The sequence below is a fragment of the Spea bombifrons genome, chromosome 1 (assembly GCF_027358695.1).
Source record: "Spea bombifrons isolate aSpeBom1 chromosome 1, aSpeBom1.2.pri, whole genome shotgun sequence".
NCBI classification, from domain to species: domain Eukaryota; kingdom Metazoa; phylum Chordata; class Amphibia; order Anura; family Pelobatidae; genus Spea; species Spea bombifrons.
Window position 1 is genome coordinate 26,776,080 of NC_071087.1, and position 16,162 is coordinate 26,792,241.

Here is a 16,162-nt window from a genome sequence, read left to right on the forward strand (position 1 = left end):
AAATGGATATTTCACACAACACTACAGAACCAACATGGACACAATATTGACATATAAAGGGACTTTTGAATATTGGCTTACAAAAGAAAAAAAAAATCCTGCTCACTTTTTATCCTTTTAAGTTATTAAGGTAAGCATGACAGGAAAAACATCCTTTACAATATGGTACACCGACACAATAAAAACCATGTTACAAATGTACTGTTAGAAATCAGTAACGTCAGGGAAGACATTTCATGAACTGTAATTATTTCATATGAAATACTATACAATATTAACAAAACATCCGTTTTGGATGAGCTTTATAGCAACCAGAGACCAAGGATTTCTTTTTTTTTTATTATTTTTTTTTCAGTGCAAACACATTTATACAAGGCAGTCTTGGCTGCAAAATTGTCTTTAAACATACAGTAAAGTCCTGCTTGCATTTATTAACTTTATTCCCCTAATTCATTAGTGACGTTTGGTCACTTGACAAAATTATGACTGCTTTCACATTAGTCTCATCTATAAACATCTATGTAACATCAGTGTCAACGCATCGGTAGTACTGAAATATTCTGGCTTTGTTTTTTTTGTTGTTTTTTTTTGTTTGTTTTTTAAATAGGAAAGTCGAGCTGGCAACGTACGACGCAGGAATTGGCTGCAGAAATCTTGCAACGGCCAACAGACGTCAGGAAGAAACCTTCAGCTGTAACAGAAAAAGTTGGCAAACCGTGGTGAAACTAATAAGGTTCTGTTTGTTTGCCCTTAATTTACAATATACATTTCTTATAAAAACCCAAATGAAGTCTTATTGAAATAAACCATGGCAATGTAAAATTATGATACATCGTTCAAAAAACGCTGACGTACTTAGAGTATTCCACATGGTTATAGTGTTTTGTACAGTATACTTTAACATTGCTGCCGTATAAAGTTGTGGAGGTAGTTGTATGTAAAAATAAAAAAAAAAAAAGAAATTCCAAAAACAGTAAAACATAACATGTATTGTAGCAACGATTAGTCAAGTGTGCAAAATGACAATAAATTTGGGTCGATGTTTTGAGGCTGCACGGAATGCATACACATACACCGAGTGCCACTAGCAATGGGAAAAATAATAAAATCACTAGACAGTACTTGAATTTCATAACAATTTAAGCTGCTAGACGTCACTTCTAACTGGCCTATCTTATAAAAGTCATTTCTCCCCTTTTTAATACTGCATATATTATGTTGGACCTCAGTGGATGGATCGCCTATGAAGTTAAAGTACTTGATCGGTAATAGAAAATAATGTTATTTATTGCCTTTTTTTTTTTTTTAAGCCCCTGTGATTTATTACTGGCTGTATATTTAGTTAATTACCATTAATAAAAGTTGAAAAGGGCTTCCAAAATCATTTTCTATCATAATTCGGAATCATAGGGAACACTGGCATTCTAAGTTTTAGGACTTGTAAAACTAATAAAATAACACGGTAATGGTAATACGCGTTTTATTTGGTACGAGATGCGCTTTTCTTTTTTAGGTTAAAGGAGGATTATTTAAGCAAATAAAAAAATAAAAATGATACTTGCTTTACTCCTAAATTACTTTGTGGGAGCAATCAATGGGAAAAAGCACGGCTCTGTAAATGTTGAGCAAAAGACCCATGACCCTTAGCCAGGTTGGGGATTTTCGCTCCAGTGACAGAGTCATACGTTTGTCTGCATAAAGAATGAGTGGTTTCGATCTGTACAGATCTAAGAACAAAGCCAATTCTAGAAGCACACACACATTTTTATCAACACAGCCTAATTCCCTTGCTGAAAAAAAGAAGCTGTTTGGTCAGAACAACAATCTGGTCATTAGAAGTACACCACTTAGAAATGAGTTTGAAAACCAAAACACAGAAAGGCAGAGTGGCCCTTTAGAGCAAAAGCATAAATTCTTTCACTGTTAAAAAGACAAGCTACAACTCACTGTGTTTTTGTGATATCTAAATTGCAGCCGCTACTAGTAATGACATTTTTTTTTTTACAGCATTTTGTATCGACACATTCTGAAAGTTTTTTTTTTTTTTTTTTTTAAATCTCACATTCATTATTTTTGTTCTCATTGATTGAAAGAAAAAAAAAATACACTGTGTTTATGACTGCTCATAAAAGAACGGTGTTCTGCTTGGTTAGGAGTTTTCTGACCGGATAAAACAAAACAAAACAAAAAATCTTGACGTGAAACAAAAGCAGAGTCGTTTGCAATATTTAATACTTTGTTCTATAGATAACCACCACAAATCCTTTTTTAATTTGAGAAGCCTAATTTAGGCATTACAATCAAAGCTACATAAAATTAAAATACATCCTTCCATTTGAAAGAAATCATATAGTCAGGCCAAACTTGCCTTTTTTTGTTCCAAGAAGCAACCTTTTTTTAAACAAAAAAGGAACCATTTTTTTTTATATATACGTATATTCCTATCAAACTCTGGAGTATCACTGGAGGGCTGGGAGAAACTGATTTATAACGGGAGAAAGATTTTCATAAGCAAGTTCTTCTTGCACTATTGCATGGCGGGCTACGGAGTGTTCATTTTGTTTTTGCTGAAAGGCTCTACTTGATGATGTTATTGGCCATGGGTAGTTTCACAAACAAATTTCACATTTTTTTTTGTTCTAAAAATCTGACCTTTGAAAAATACTTTCAGATACCCTCTATGTGCTATTAACACATTTTCTGCTACATACAGTTATTAAAAAATATAATAAAAGATTTAATAATTCACAAGAATCAGGTTTGGCACTATTCTTTTTGATGAGGGCTACCGATTGTTGTAAACTCTGATATTATGTTTACAAATGATATTTGTGGCATAGTGTAACAGGTTTTTTTCACCTATGGTGGCACCGTTTAGCTGTGGAATTGAAATAAAGCAGCAGTGCCGAGTGCATTCCATGTAATGTTTCTACAGGCCATGCTACTCAAATCTTCTTAGCTGGCCTGCACTAATACTATGTTTTAGAAGGTGATCGTTGTATTGTTTCGTTAAGGAACAGCACAGTTCTCTTTCTGTGTTCTGCATGCATAGCCCTGAACAACTTGTACAGTACTTTAATGTTTTAATATAACCTAGTGATATCGAGGTCTACACAGAGCAAAGAACGTGGAAAGGTCATGGATGTAGCAAACATTATTGCAGTGTGATATGCAGTTATATCTTTTACTTGTTTAGCACAAGTTTTATGGACATTGGGTGCTATTCTGGTATGTACTACAGAATAAAAGTATAAAAAAAACACAAAACCCCTACGTGAATGCCAGAGATTTAAGGGGAACCCCCTCTGGCATTCAAGGCAAATTCACCTAAATGAACGTAGATGTTGCTAGATGGGGTTTAAATTAAGAGTCCTGCATACTCTAGCATGCACCGCTACCTTAAATAAAGCTCTCTGCTCTGTACTGTATGGCATTGGAAATGCAGAATACAGTGTCTGGACTTCTGAATATATATGTGCTCTCTTACAGTAATATGGAGAATAAGTTACACCTCACGTCTATTGTTATTCACGTACTAAAGAGCTGTACAGTTTGAAAAGCAAATGATGGGGAAAAACAAAAAACAAACAAAATATTATTAAACCAAAGAAAAGGTTGGAATTATATTCTCGTTGTCCCCCCCCCCGGGCTAATTAGCAGCACAGTTTTAGAAATACACAAAAACTGTGGTTGTGAGGCTTGCTTGTAAATAGGTGTAAACATCAGTCCCAGTGTAGTAAACTTTGCTGTAGAGGATGAGACAGGACACAATTTGAGGCTGACCGGCTATCAAACACTAGTTACAGAGGCTTGCAAACAGTTAGTGGGTTTCTGTAATTTATCAGCATCGGTTGTCGTCGTTTCTGCAGCAGATGTTCGGAAGTTAAATGCTGGACCGGCGCCTCCGTGAGCAGGACTAAGAGCTGGGTTCTGACGTCTGTTACTTTCAACAATACTTGAAGTATTGGAAGCCAGGCTTTCGCGGGTACTGAAAGATAAAGATATAGCGTTAAACGGGCAAGGACATGCACGTACATATATTAAAACTATTTTCTATTATTGCTCATTTTACTTATTAATATGCACTGGTTTAAAGGGCATTAGCCAAAGAAATACAAAATATTAAATAGTCGTACAGCCAGAATACCCATTTTTTACATGCTACGCAATTATATATTTAACAAAAAACATTATTTTCCATAATAGCCACCACGTCTTCATGTAAACACTCAACGAGGCATTAATACAGGATGACACCACTGTAGATACACAAGCGTTTCTGGGGCTTCCATAGACCATAACCGACTCTTCAACAAAATCTAAATGACGTTTCAAGCAGGACTTGAATTGCGTTATATTAGCTAGGTTTTTTTAGGCAAAGACCTGGCGCCACACTTACCATCCTCTCTACTGAACTCCAGGGTATGATGCCACCTTAGAGGGATGCATGGCACTGTGTACGGCATACCATGGAGGTCAGGCCAGTGTGTGTGAGTGAGTGAGTGAGTGAGTGAGTGTGAGTGTGAGTGTGTGTGTGTGTACCTACATTTGGCTTTCCTTTCAAAAACAAGGAAATTGTGACAAGTGACCCCAAATATATATCTTTGGGAGGACTTAGTCGTTTGAGGTCTTACGTGTAGAAAAATGGGCAGACTAGATGTGCTTATCTTTCAATGAATGTTATTTAAATATATTTCTTCTCAGCCTTTTGGCTAATATAAAGTAAGTACCAGAGGTGATTTGGTTGGACCCGGATAATGGGAAGGGTCATTACGTGTGCAGTAATCATGTTTCAGTGGCCTTCCAGAACACATTGAGCAAACCTTTACATTAAAACGCACGTTAACCTTCCAGGCATTACTTTTACTTCACACTAGCCCCAGCCTTCTTAGGCTATGTGTACGGTGAGAAGAATTGGATTGGGCAAAAAAGACAAATGAGAATTTAAGCACCGTATCTGCTCGATTATAAGATGACCCCCAAAATCTGAATATTAATTTATGAAAGAAAGAAAAAGCCTGAATATTAGACGACCCTATAGGAAAATCTTTTTACCAGTAAATGTTAATCATGTAAACAATTTTTTTTAAATAAAAGCTATGATTGAGAAAAATATTTTGTTTTTATTTCCTTTTTTTTGTTTTTTCAACCTGCAGTTATGCACATCTGCCCCCTGGCTTGCCACTCTGCCCCAGAAATACTTATACCCCCTATATGCCACTGTGCCACATGATATGCCTTTTAACCCTCTAAATGCCACTGTGCCCCATGATATGCCTTTTGACCCCCTATGTGCCACTCTACCTCCAGAATTGCCTTATACCCTATATGCCACTCTGGCATTTAGGGGGTTAAAAGGCACATTATGGGGCAGAGTGGCATATAGGGAGGTATAAGGCATTTCAGGAGGCAGAGTGCCATTAAGGAGGTTAAAAGGCATTTCACAGAGCCTCCAGAAATGCCTTATGCCCCCCCAATGAACACTCCCTCCCCCTCCCTCCTCCAAACTTACCGGTACTTCTAAGTCCCAGGTGCGTAGTCTGGGCAGCGTGTAGAGCTCTACGCGATTCGCGTACACAACTTCCGCTGCAGCCGGGAGGAGGTGCGGTTAGTGGCGGGGGTTGTCTGCGTCCATCACGCAGACCTTCCCCGGCTGTCAGAGATCACAGGGAACTCTGTGCTTAGTCCGGGCAGCGTGTAGAGCTCTACCCAAATCGAGTAGAGCTCTACACACTGCCCGGACCAAGCACCAGGGAATCAGATGTACCGGTAATGTTGGGGGGAGAGACAGGAGGATCCAGATGGATCCTGGTAGGATCCAGGTGGATCCTGGTAGAGGTCTACATAAATATTCACATGATAAAATAATGTTATATTAAAAAACACAAACAGATCAGATACCATACCTCCCAAGTGTCCCAATTTAAACAAGACTGTCCTGACTTTCTGGCATTGACCCACTGCCCCACTTCTGAGAGCAGTAGGGTCCATGCGCCAGTTAGGGAGAACTTCCCCCGATACCCACTGAGCTGTGAAATCTATCGAGATCTGTGTTACGACTTGGCTTTGCGATGTACTGAAGAACGATGAAACAATATCATGTGTGGATTTTCTGCTTTAATAAATCATGAGGTGTGTGGGCACAGACATGTATTCTCTTGGCCAACAAGTCCAGAGTCCGTATGTCATAAAACTGGAGAAGGCTCCCCCAATTGGGCAGTCAGTAATTCTCGCTTGTACTTTGCTGGTTCCTGGAGATCTCTGGTTTCCCCAAGAGACCCATTTATACTATTAAGGACTGTGCCTGCCTGTATGTCATACCCCGGCTACACAGGCGAGTCCAGGGAGGTGGCTGGACTGATGACTTGGGTCAGGTCTAGGGCAGCATTGAGGATAAATACATCACTAACTGGGTGGGTAAGGTAGCTGGGTGGTCCTCCCTTTAGCTTTGCCTCTAACTACATACCCCAACAAATAGTTCCTGCTTTGGGCACTTGAAATGTTATGAGGTATGCAAAACTATTACTTTTCTTAATCAGTCTCACAGTAAGCACTGTGACATCATGAACTCATTCTTGCGTGCGCGGAACAGTAAATGAAGACACAAAAGTTATGAGTTGGTCTTAAACTATAAACTTCTTTATATACAGCAGTAGTACCCCATAAATATAAAGCAGAATCGTGGTTGGAACTAGGTGTCAGGACAAATGGGAATATAGAAAAACTGCAAATATCTAGCAGAATTCTAGATGTAATACGCTCCCACGAGCTTTGCTATGTGTTCAAGACATCAGAATAAACAACTTCAATCCTGGCGCTGGCGTAATTATCTGTCTTCTGAATTACTTTGTAACATTAGCTTAACAATATATAATTTCTTTTCCATTTGGTCTGCATTTCAAAATAAAAATAAAATAAAAAAATAAAAAAAAGAGTAACCAAGAAAATAAACAGAAAGCGCAAAAACACCACTGTTTACAGTTTTCGCGTGTTCCATTTTTATATATTATTGACAAAGTAAGAAGTATACACATGTAGGGCTGCAACTAACGATTATTTTCATTTTTCGTTTATTTAAAAAAAATGTTATGAGCAAACTGAGTGTTAAAAACATCAGAATACAAAACTTTACATTAACATGTCATTAACCCTTTTATCTCTATCACAATGGCATTTCTCTAATTGCCATCTTATTTTACTGACATTATAATAAAATCAATATTTTAAAAAGGTACAAGAATCCAAACACAGTATTTCTCAAACTAAGCTTTAATACCTAAAAAAAAAGTTTTAGTAGTAAATATTGACTATAAACTAGTTTTTTTCATATTTAATAAAAAACTATGATTGAGAAAAATGCATTTCTTGTTTTTATTTCCCAACCTGTCTCCCAGTTATGCACATCTGACCCCAGGCGTGCCACTACCCCCCCAGATATGCATTATCCCTCCTATATGCCACTCTGTCCCCCTGATATGCCTTATACCCCCTATATGTACTCCACCCCCAGATATGCCACTGTGTCCCCCAGATATGCCTTATATCCCCCTAAATATGCCACTGTGCACTCCTGATATGCCACTCCGCCCCCAGCTTTGCCTTATACCTTCCTATATGCCACTCTGCCCCAGATATGCCTTACACCTTCCTATATGCCACCGTTCCTCCTGATATGCCACTCCGCCCCCCAGCTTTGCCTTATACCTTCCTATATACCACCCTGCCCCCTGATATGCCTAAATTCTACATAAATTTGTTCAACTCTGTTCAAAACATTCAAAGGCAAGAGTGCTGACTACTCCCCTAAGCAAGGTTTTGTTGTCAAGACTTGTTGTTTTAGAATAAACACAACGCACCACCACATGAAAAACCACAATGCTTTCTACACAAAAAAAACATTCTACTCTTAAGCATGCATGTCAATACTTTAGACAAACTTTAAATTTCACTTTGATCCAATAAACTTCTATTCTCTGCAGACCTGGAGGCGGCCATTCTTTTCAGTCATGTGATGATATCTTGGGTGACTTTCTCTGCTCAATCACCACACTGTACTAATGCTGTACTAATCACAATGCTGATGATGTGTGATTAAGACATGAGGCATATTATTTATCACAAGGGTGTATTATAAGGAGTCAGGGTGTCTGCTGTCTATTAGAAAGGACTAAGATAACAGAGGTAGATCGCATCACATGACTAATATCTAGTGTAATATTGAAAAATCACTTTTATACAAGCAATAAAAAGTGTTATGCAACCCCCTTCAGAGACATTACCTGGTTAAGGGGGAACGCCTAACGTACCTCCCTACTGTTACATTAGCTGTCTGATGACAGCATGTTATAAAAATATAGTTTCTTACAGCTTTGGAAACTTTTGCAACCTTGTTGGCAAAAAAGTTCCTAAACAAACCAAAACATTGATAAAACAATGCTGCCAGATTAGGAAACAAGCATTCCTTTAACCGTTGTTGGCCTACTTCACCAATATACAAGGAGAATGCTGGGACAGGCAGCCCTGCAGCATCTAAAAGCAAGCGGGAGCTACAAACTCTTACCGTGGAGAGTTAAATCCGCTGTCTACAGTGATGCTGCTACTGTCCATGCTGTCCAGACGAGCCGAATGTGTGGCTCTCTGGCTGTTGCTGTTTTCGGTTTCCTTTGGGTTCAAAAGAGTGAGGTTCTTCTCAAACTTCCTTTGCAAATCTCTTTCCTTCTCCCTCTGCAACAGCCACTGCATTGTACCCACATCATCTCTGTTCTTTTCTTCCTCTGTTGTCTTTTGTGTCCCTTCCTCTGATTCATCGTCTTCAGAGACATTGTAATAATCGAAAGTGGCTTCTTGGGTTCCTGTTGGCTCCTGTGGCCTCGGTGAGACCGCAAGGTTTTGGGTAACTGAGGTGGTAATTGGTTGCTCAAAGTTCTCAATGTTTGCTGGCAGTGTTTCTGGAGAAGTCTTTTGGTGCGTTTTCAGCAAATTCACACCAGATTTATGAAAACTGTTCACAGATAGGCTATTGTGCAAAGGTTTGAACAGAGTATCTTTACTGAATATTTCTTTCCTTTTGTCTAAGCTGCTTGATTCTGCATTGTGATGGGGAACCAATCGTCCATTTGCAATCACCTCTGGGGTTTGACCAGAAGCAGCAATTGACAGACCACTAATTGTACCTTTCGGTGACTCTTCCTTGAATTCGCCTTGTTCTCTCGCATTGTGTTGCTGTGGTTTCTCGGAAGGAGATAGCCTTTTCAAGCCCTCTGAAAGGCTTGGTATGTCAATATCCTCTTTGTTCTTCCCTAAAGGGGATGGAGCAGTGAGAATTGTTTCGCTAGATGTGTTGCACTGAAAATAGTCATCAGCATTTTTTTTGGAGCAAGAATTTAGTTCGTTGTAGGAGGATAAAGTCTCTGGAAGTTTACCTTGTTCTATTAGGCTACACGATTTGGGGGTGTCTGCACCACCACTAGCTAATTCAATGCATGGGTCTTTGTAGGAAAGAGTTCTTTGATGACTTAGAGAATGAGATGGTCGTAAAGTACCATCATCAATAAAGGACTGGCTTGGTGTCTTATCATCAAGGCTTAAGCCTTCGCCCAAGTCATCCGGTGTACCTAAAGAAGCACCACTTAGAGGTCCCTTTGAATTGTCCATTGACCTTGATCTTTCCTTGGCTTTATTTGATCTTTCGTTCCTTGACCTTCTATCTTGTGTATGGCTGTGGCTTCGATGAACCTTGGAATGGGAGCTCCCTCTTGAAGGCTCAGGAAAAGGCATTTCAGTTCTCCTTTTGGCCAGTTCACCAGATACATCCCATTCTGGTGTAACTGGAAAATGGGACTCTATCATGTTTGGATTGCTATGAACAACAAAATTCTCTCCCCCTTTGCGTTCCATTATGAAACAACCCTCCCTGGGTGACCGGTTCCGAGGGTTATAGAACTCATACTCCCTTTCTCCATGTAAGTCCAAGTGGGAACCATCAGAGGGGTCACCTTTGGAAGCCCTATTCTTGCTGTGCGACCGAGATTTTCCATGAGTTTTTCTGTGAGTCCTGCTCCTCCTACTTCTGCCACTATGATGAGCGGATGACCCAGCTTTGCTCCTCTGAGATTTTTCTTCTTCAAGTTTTTTCATAAGTGCGGTATGCCTTACGACATTTTCCACTGTCAAGTCTGGGTTGATTCGTCTAATGATTTCCATCTCTACTTCTCGAGGAATAGTATTTGGGGTGTCCTCATCTCTTAAAGGCCATTCTTCTGGAGGGAACTGGGCAGAAAAATTGGCCAGCTGTTTGGCCTTATCCTTTTTAAAACTTAGCCTAAACAATTTCAGACCAAATTTTTTAGATGGCTTTTCCCCATCTTTAGCTTTTGTGAGGGTTTCTGTTTTATAAGAATAACTTATGGTACTTTTGCTTTTCTCAGTAGGGGGTATCTGGCACATGGAAGGGGTGCAATAAGAGTCTTTGCAGTCTTTAGCCGATTTCCTTTGTAGGGTGGACGCATGGATGCTATGCATATCGTCTCTGCAGCAATGACAGGAGTCGCAGTGGTTTTTGGAGAGAGTTCGATCCCTGACACATCCTGAAGGGGAAGGTGTTATAGCTCCTGGTTGTGGAGAGGTACACTGAGACCTGTCAGGTATCCTCTCATCCAAGTGATACCATTTACTGTTAGTTCTTATAAGGGATGGAGTTATGAAATAAGTCTGTGGAGTAACTATAAAGTATCCATCGGGAGTAGGGTAGATTTTCCTCTCTCGCACAAGCATGTTCAGTGTGTGCCGGAGGATTTCAGGGCTTGGGGTTGGAACACCTGGGTAAAAGATTAAAGGGAAATAAATTATTATAAACAAACGCTGCATTCACTTTTTAACACCACAATACAACAAGAAGGAGAACAGAATAAAATAAAACTTTTTGTTTTTACTCCTTATTACATTCTAAAGCCACTGGGTAAAAATAACTTATTTACTGAAGTTTTGAATGGGCTCTATAGAATAACATCATAATATATCTCTATTCGTATGTAGCCTCTATCCCTTGGGTTGGTGACCAAAGCTCATATTTGCTTTTGGAAGCCCATAGAATATTCTTTATATTATAAAGCCATACAGTTTTCCAGAAGGCAAGTAAGCCTCCGGAGATTTTTCTTAAAACAAAATACAAAAACTCATCCCCACACCAGATATAAAAGTTGCAATAGTACACAGATCACACTTCCAGTCACCCACGATCTCCACGGCACTTGTTGTCATGCAGTAATTTTTTTCCTCCACTTTCTAAAAATATACACTAGCTTTTCGCAAAACGCTTGCATTAGAGGTTCAAGTCTTTAAAATACTGCACGACAGGAGAAACGCTGTTACTTAAGATTATGTAGATCTTAATAATTCAAAAGCAGAAGCTGTCTGGACACTGAATCATCAGACATGTACGTTTTTTGCATCTCAAGAGAGTCTGTTTCGCCCTGACACTGAGCTTCCAGACAGAAGATTGTGTCTTGTTTGTTGCTCACAAGGAACGCTGACCCAGAGTGAACTTTGTTAATGGAAGAGGCATTTTCTCATTGCTGCATGCATCCATCTGTGATTATGCCGAAAGGAACATATACGGAGGCAACAATGATTAAAAGGAGACCTTGTCTTGTGACTGTTTTCCAATTGCTAAAATGAAATCTTGCAGACATCTATTATAATCAATGCTTTGCCACGAGAATTATCAAGAAAGTCTACAAGTTGAACAGCATCAAAGAGCACGGCCTCCTGTCTCCTGACAAAGAAACTATATTAGGTGGAAGCTGCAGGAATAAAAGAGGAGCAAAGGAAAAAGGCTAAGAACAAGAAGAACATGGGATGGCAAGTAAAACACACAATCTGTATAATTCTTTATGAGGATTCAAAAGTTATTATGCTTTATTAAGACTCTTTATGTGCACTGTGTATGACCACCTTTCCATTAAGGAACAGAACTTCCTGTTAAGGATTTGGAAGCCCCTGTCACCAAAATAAAGCTCTGAAGTGAAAAGCTCCAACTGTCTCCAGAATACCTTAGGAAGCAAAGTGCCAGGATGTGACAAGATATGCCAACGATCAACATTAAGGACAGCATCGCTGACCAGAGTCGAACTAGGGACAGCGAGGAAGGCCTGGCACTTTAAGGCTGGTGGCCACCTAATGACATAAGTGTGGCTTGATATGGCGGCCATGCAGTGCATCACCCAGTCTGCAGCTGGAGTGGTAGGTCAGGTAAGTATGGGGTGCTGATTATTCAGAGTGACATTTTTTATAGGGTAATAAGTAGCATGTTGGTATTTCAAAAACATTTTTTTTTCAAATCTTTCTCATGTCCTATTTGGGACATACATGAAGTCGGCTAAAGAAAATATATTCTAGACACTTCAGTGTATTTCAAACACTGGTATTTTAACTATTTTCATACACTAATTCTACCACCAGCCTTTGTCAAAGTTTGTGGTAGTATCCCCCCCCCCACACACACATTGTACTTTATGTATGTAATTACAGCTCCTGGCATTTGTCACTTCCAAACAACACCCCAATATGTGTTCAGCAATATCTCCCGAGTGGAGTGATACCATCCATGCATGGGTTTATCTGGTTGTTAACAGTCTAAAAGGCCACATTTGGGATATGCGTATAGGTTTTTCAACTTGGAATTTTGACATGTTGAAAATTCCGCACCATGTCCTATTTGGGAGATCTTTGAAGCCGGCCAATTGAATTTACCCATCAAATCATATTTTTGAAAAAATAGACACCCCAGGGTATTTTTAATAATGGTATTTTAACTCTTTCAATGCACACCAGCCAACCAAAGTTTGCCGTAGTATTTTTTGAGTCCCATTCCACACACATTCTACTTTAGGTATGAATTTATAGTTCCTTGTATATTTTTTTACATTTTGTTGGAACTGGATGGTTCTCCTGATGATGACATGAATGGGGAATTATTTTATGTTATCAAATTTTGGAACCATTTTTTTTTTTTTTTTTTTAATATTTGTTTTACTAATCACATTGTGGTTAGTAAGCTGGGCTCCACTGACTTGCATGGTCAAGTGCAGTACCTGTATTCAACCTGCAGACCCTCTGTGAACTTCTTAGTGTTGCAGTTTGCGCTTCCATCTCGGAGGTGGCAGCAATGTCACTTACTGATAACGCTTGAGGTTGCTCTTTGGAGCAATGGTAGGGCGGATCAGGGGCGGGGGGAGTTGCTGAATTAAATCAATATTCAGCACATTGAGGCATTTCAGCAACACAGATTATGCTTATGAAGGGACACTGACACATTTCCACCATGCTGGCGTCGTGCTGTTATGTGTCCGTTCTTAGGAAGCAAGTATATGTAAACAGGGGAATGTTTGTGTTGCAACTAAGTCCTTACCCGCCCGCGAGTGTCCTTAAAGCGGGGTAAGCCTTACAGTTTCATGGATTTGGCATGTAGTATTTTACAGGAAATATAGGTAAAAAGCAGCGTGTGCCTTTTTTGCAGTATATGCAGGTCTGAACGTGAGGCGCTACAGTGTCGAACATCCAGCATTAATAATGCAACGTGCTCTTGAGAGAAGTACAATGCTGAAGTCTGAGTCTACACAGCACAGCTACCAGGCACCATATAACTGGCAGGCACTGTTTATACACTAATACAGCCTCTAAATAACAGAACTCTTATTTCTGGTTAACGGTTAGTTTTGATCTCTACGTGCATGGGCATAAAACGGGTAAAATGGAAGTAAGGTATACACATAGATTCTTCCCTTTACAGATATGCCTTTTGATGAGTCAAATTCTCATATAATGAGAATGCTGCATGGAAATAAAACACAAATAAAACCAATAATGTAATTTTGTCATATGTAAATCTCCCAAGTAGTAGGATAGCAGCCCCAGGAGACATTTCTTTAAATGTCTGCCAAAATTCACCACATTTGGAAACCGACCAACAAGGGGATAGAGATCTAATCACCAGAGCAGGGTTTACACGCAGTAAGCGTCTCTCTTACTACTTACAGGACACTGTTTACGTACGACAATATCACACTACTGGTTTTATTTGTGAGAATTCGAGGAAATGTTTGCATCAAGAAGACATATCTATTAAGGGAAGTCTCTATTGTATATGCCTTTCATCCATTTATTTGGTTGAGTTGTTCACCAGGTACGCGGTCGCCTTGGAGAACACCAACCACAAAAGCTTAAACTGTAAGGCGACAGACACTTTGCCACAGCTGAGGGGCTTGAGAGTGGATGCGGCTGTAAGATAAAAAGTAAAGAGGGTGAAATTTCCAAGCACACAATGGATGTACAGTTTATATTGTTTCATTAACATATTCAGTGCCTGATCAAAGTCCAATGCAATGATCTGCAATGCACCGAAAGGCTTTTGGACAAGGAAGCATTAAACTTCCAGTAAAACGCGCTGTAGGTGTAATATGGTCTCTCCTTCAGAAATCAACACAGCGAAATATACAAAAAAATCGGTTTTGTCCAAGTTGAATATACCTTTGAATTAAAGGCTCTTGATAAAATAAAGAGCTCTTGCACAAAGTGAGAAGAAGAGGTCTGCTACATTCACTTTCTAAACCCTAGTCTGGTATTAAGCTGTATGAAAACACTAGGACAAGCGGTGTCCTTGGGAGAGATGAATCAATACACACAAAGCGACCTTTACCGAGGCCTATAGAATATAAAGAAAACCACAACGAAAAAAGAAACTGGGAAAAGCGATGCCAAACACAATGAAGGGCACAGATTTAACAAGCTGCAAAACTCAAAGATAAAATATATGTTCAGGGTAAAGGACGCAAAATTGAGAAAAGCAGCACCATCTATAGCTCAAAATGTGTGCAACATCCAGAAGTCAGAAGCAAAGGAAAGCATTCCCAACATAACAGAGCCGGCACATCCTAGTGCAGCAGGACATCAGAGCCGGTAAGGTAAGCTTTCCTATCTCAGTTATGAAAGCTAAACAGGTCTAAGAAGAAATGGAGGGAGACAAATGTCAGCAGAGCAAGTCAAACAGGACTCAACGTACACAATCCTCGCCAATACACTTCATCAGAGAAATGACGCAGTCATTAGGAGTTGCTGCATGCTGTATCTTGTGTGTCTCTTGCGGGGAAAGGGGGACTTCCAAAGGGTTATTTTGGTGGTACATCTCTGTAGTCAGTAGGGTATTAAGTGTTGTGTGCTTAGCAAATTTGTTGTGAATCTAGGCGCCAGCTAAAAAAGTTAGGAGCCAGGATTTTATTTAAACTAACAGTTGGTCAGGAGTGATCTGATCATCATCAGCCCACTTACTAAACTCACAGCATTTGACCTGGAAGCACCCTGGACTTCCAGGTCAGTGCTGTTTTTTTGTTTTTTTTTATTATTTTTTGATTTTTTTTTTTTTTTAAACTCTTTCAATGCTGATGTTCCATTGGAGCACAGCATTGACTGATATTTAGTCCCCACAAGCTTTTGGGGACAAATGTTAACCCCTGCAATGCCACAAATGTGTCATACACAGTTGTGGCATTGAAGGCGTTAACGCTGCACTGTCGCTCTCATGGAGCGATCGGACAGCAGGGGAGGGTTGGGGCTGGTCTCCACACTAATGTGGAGACCAAAGAACCGTCTCCCCCTGTCCCTGAAGCTGCCTCTGGCAGCTGGGACGCAATTGCTGGTCTATAGACCAGACATTGCAGGGGGAGTCTCTTTGATGACTGCTGTAGGCTTCCATGCCTACAGGAGTCATCAAAGGGCTTTTGGGGGCTCATTTTTGCTGTTGCTGGTCTGCCTGGAAACCAGCAGCAGAGCCCCTTACAAAACGGGAATTAACCCCTAAATGCCGCGATCGCGGTATTGAATGGGTTAATGCTGCACTGTCGCTCTCATGGAGGCTCTCATCAGGCAGCAGGGGGGTGTTGTGTCAGGTCCCCACACTTGTGTGGGGACCCAATCAACACAGAACCCTCTTCCCTGAAGCTGCATGTGTTGGTTGCTTCCTGTCCACCATAAATAATTTATTAAATGAAAACTGATAGACTTTTGGTTACTTCCAGGGTTCTCTTTAATGGTTGGAAACCAAATTATAGGTCTTCAGACAAACTTTCCGTCCTCTGCAGTAGATTACAGGCCTCCACGCCAGAAAAAA

General features: G+C 39.9%; 1 protein-coding gene across 2 annotated transcripts in view; it reads right to left on the minus strand.

The window, feature by feature from the left end:
• Positions 1-2,217: 2,217 nt before the first annotated feature.
• The window catches only part of STOX2 (storkhead box 2), a 61,435-nt gene continuing 47,490 nt past the window's right edge, over positions 2,218-16,162 (minus strand). For both annotated transcript variants that reach the window (XM_053459335.1, XM_053459326.1), the window contains exons 3-4: positions 8,561-10,817; positions 2,218-3,988 (exon numbers count right to left, since the gene is read on the minus strand). In XM_053459335.1, the coding sequence (XP_053315310.1) occupies positions 3,790-3,988; positions 8,561-10,817 (2,456 nt within the window). In that variant the 3' untranslated portion in view covers positions 2,218-3,789. The remainder of the gene's footprint in view (positions 3,989-8,560; positions 10,818-16,162) is intronic.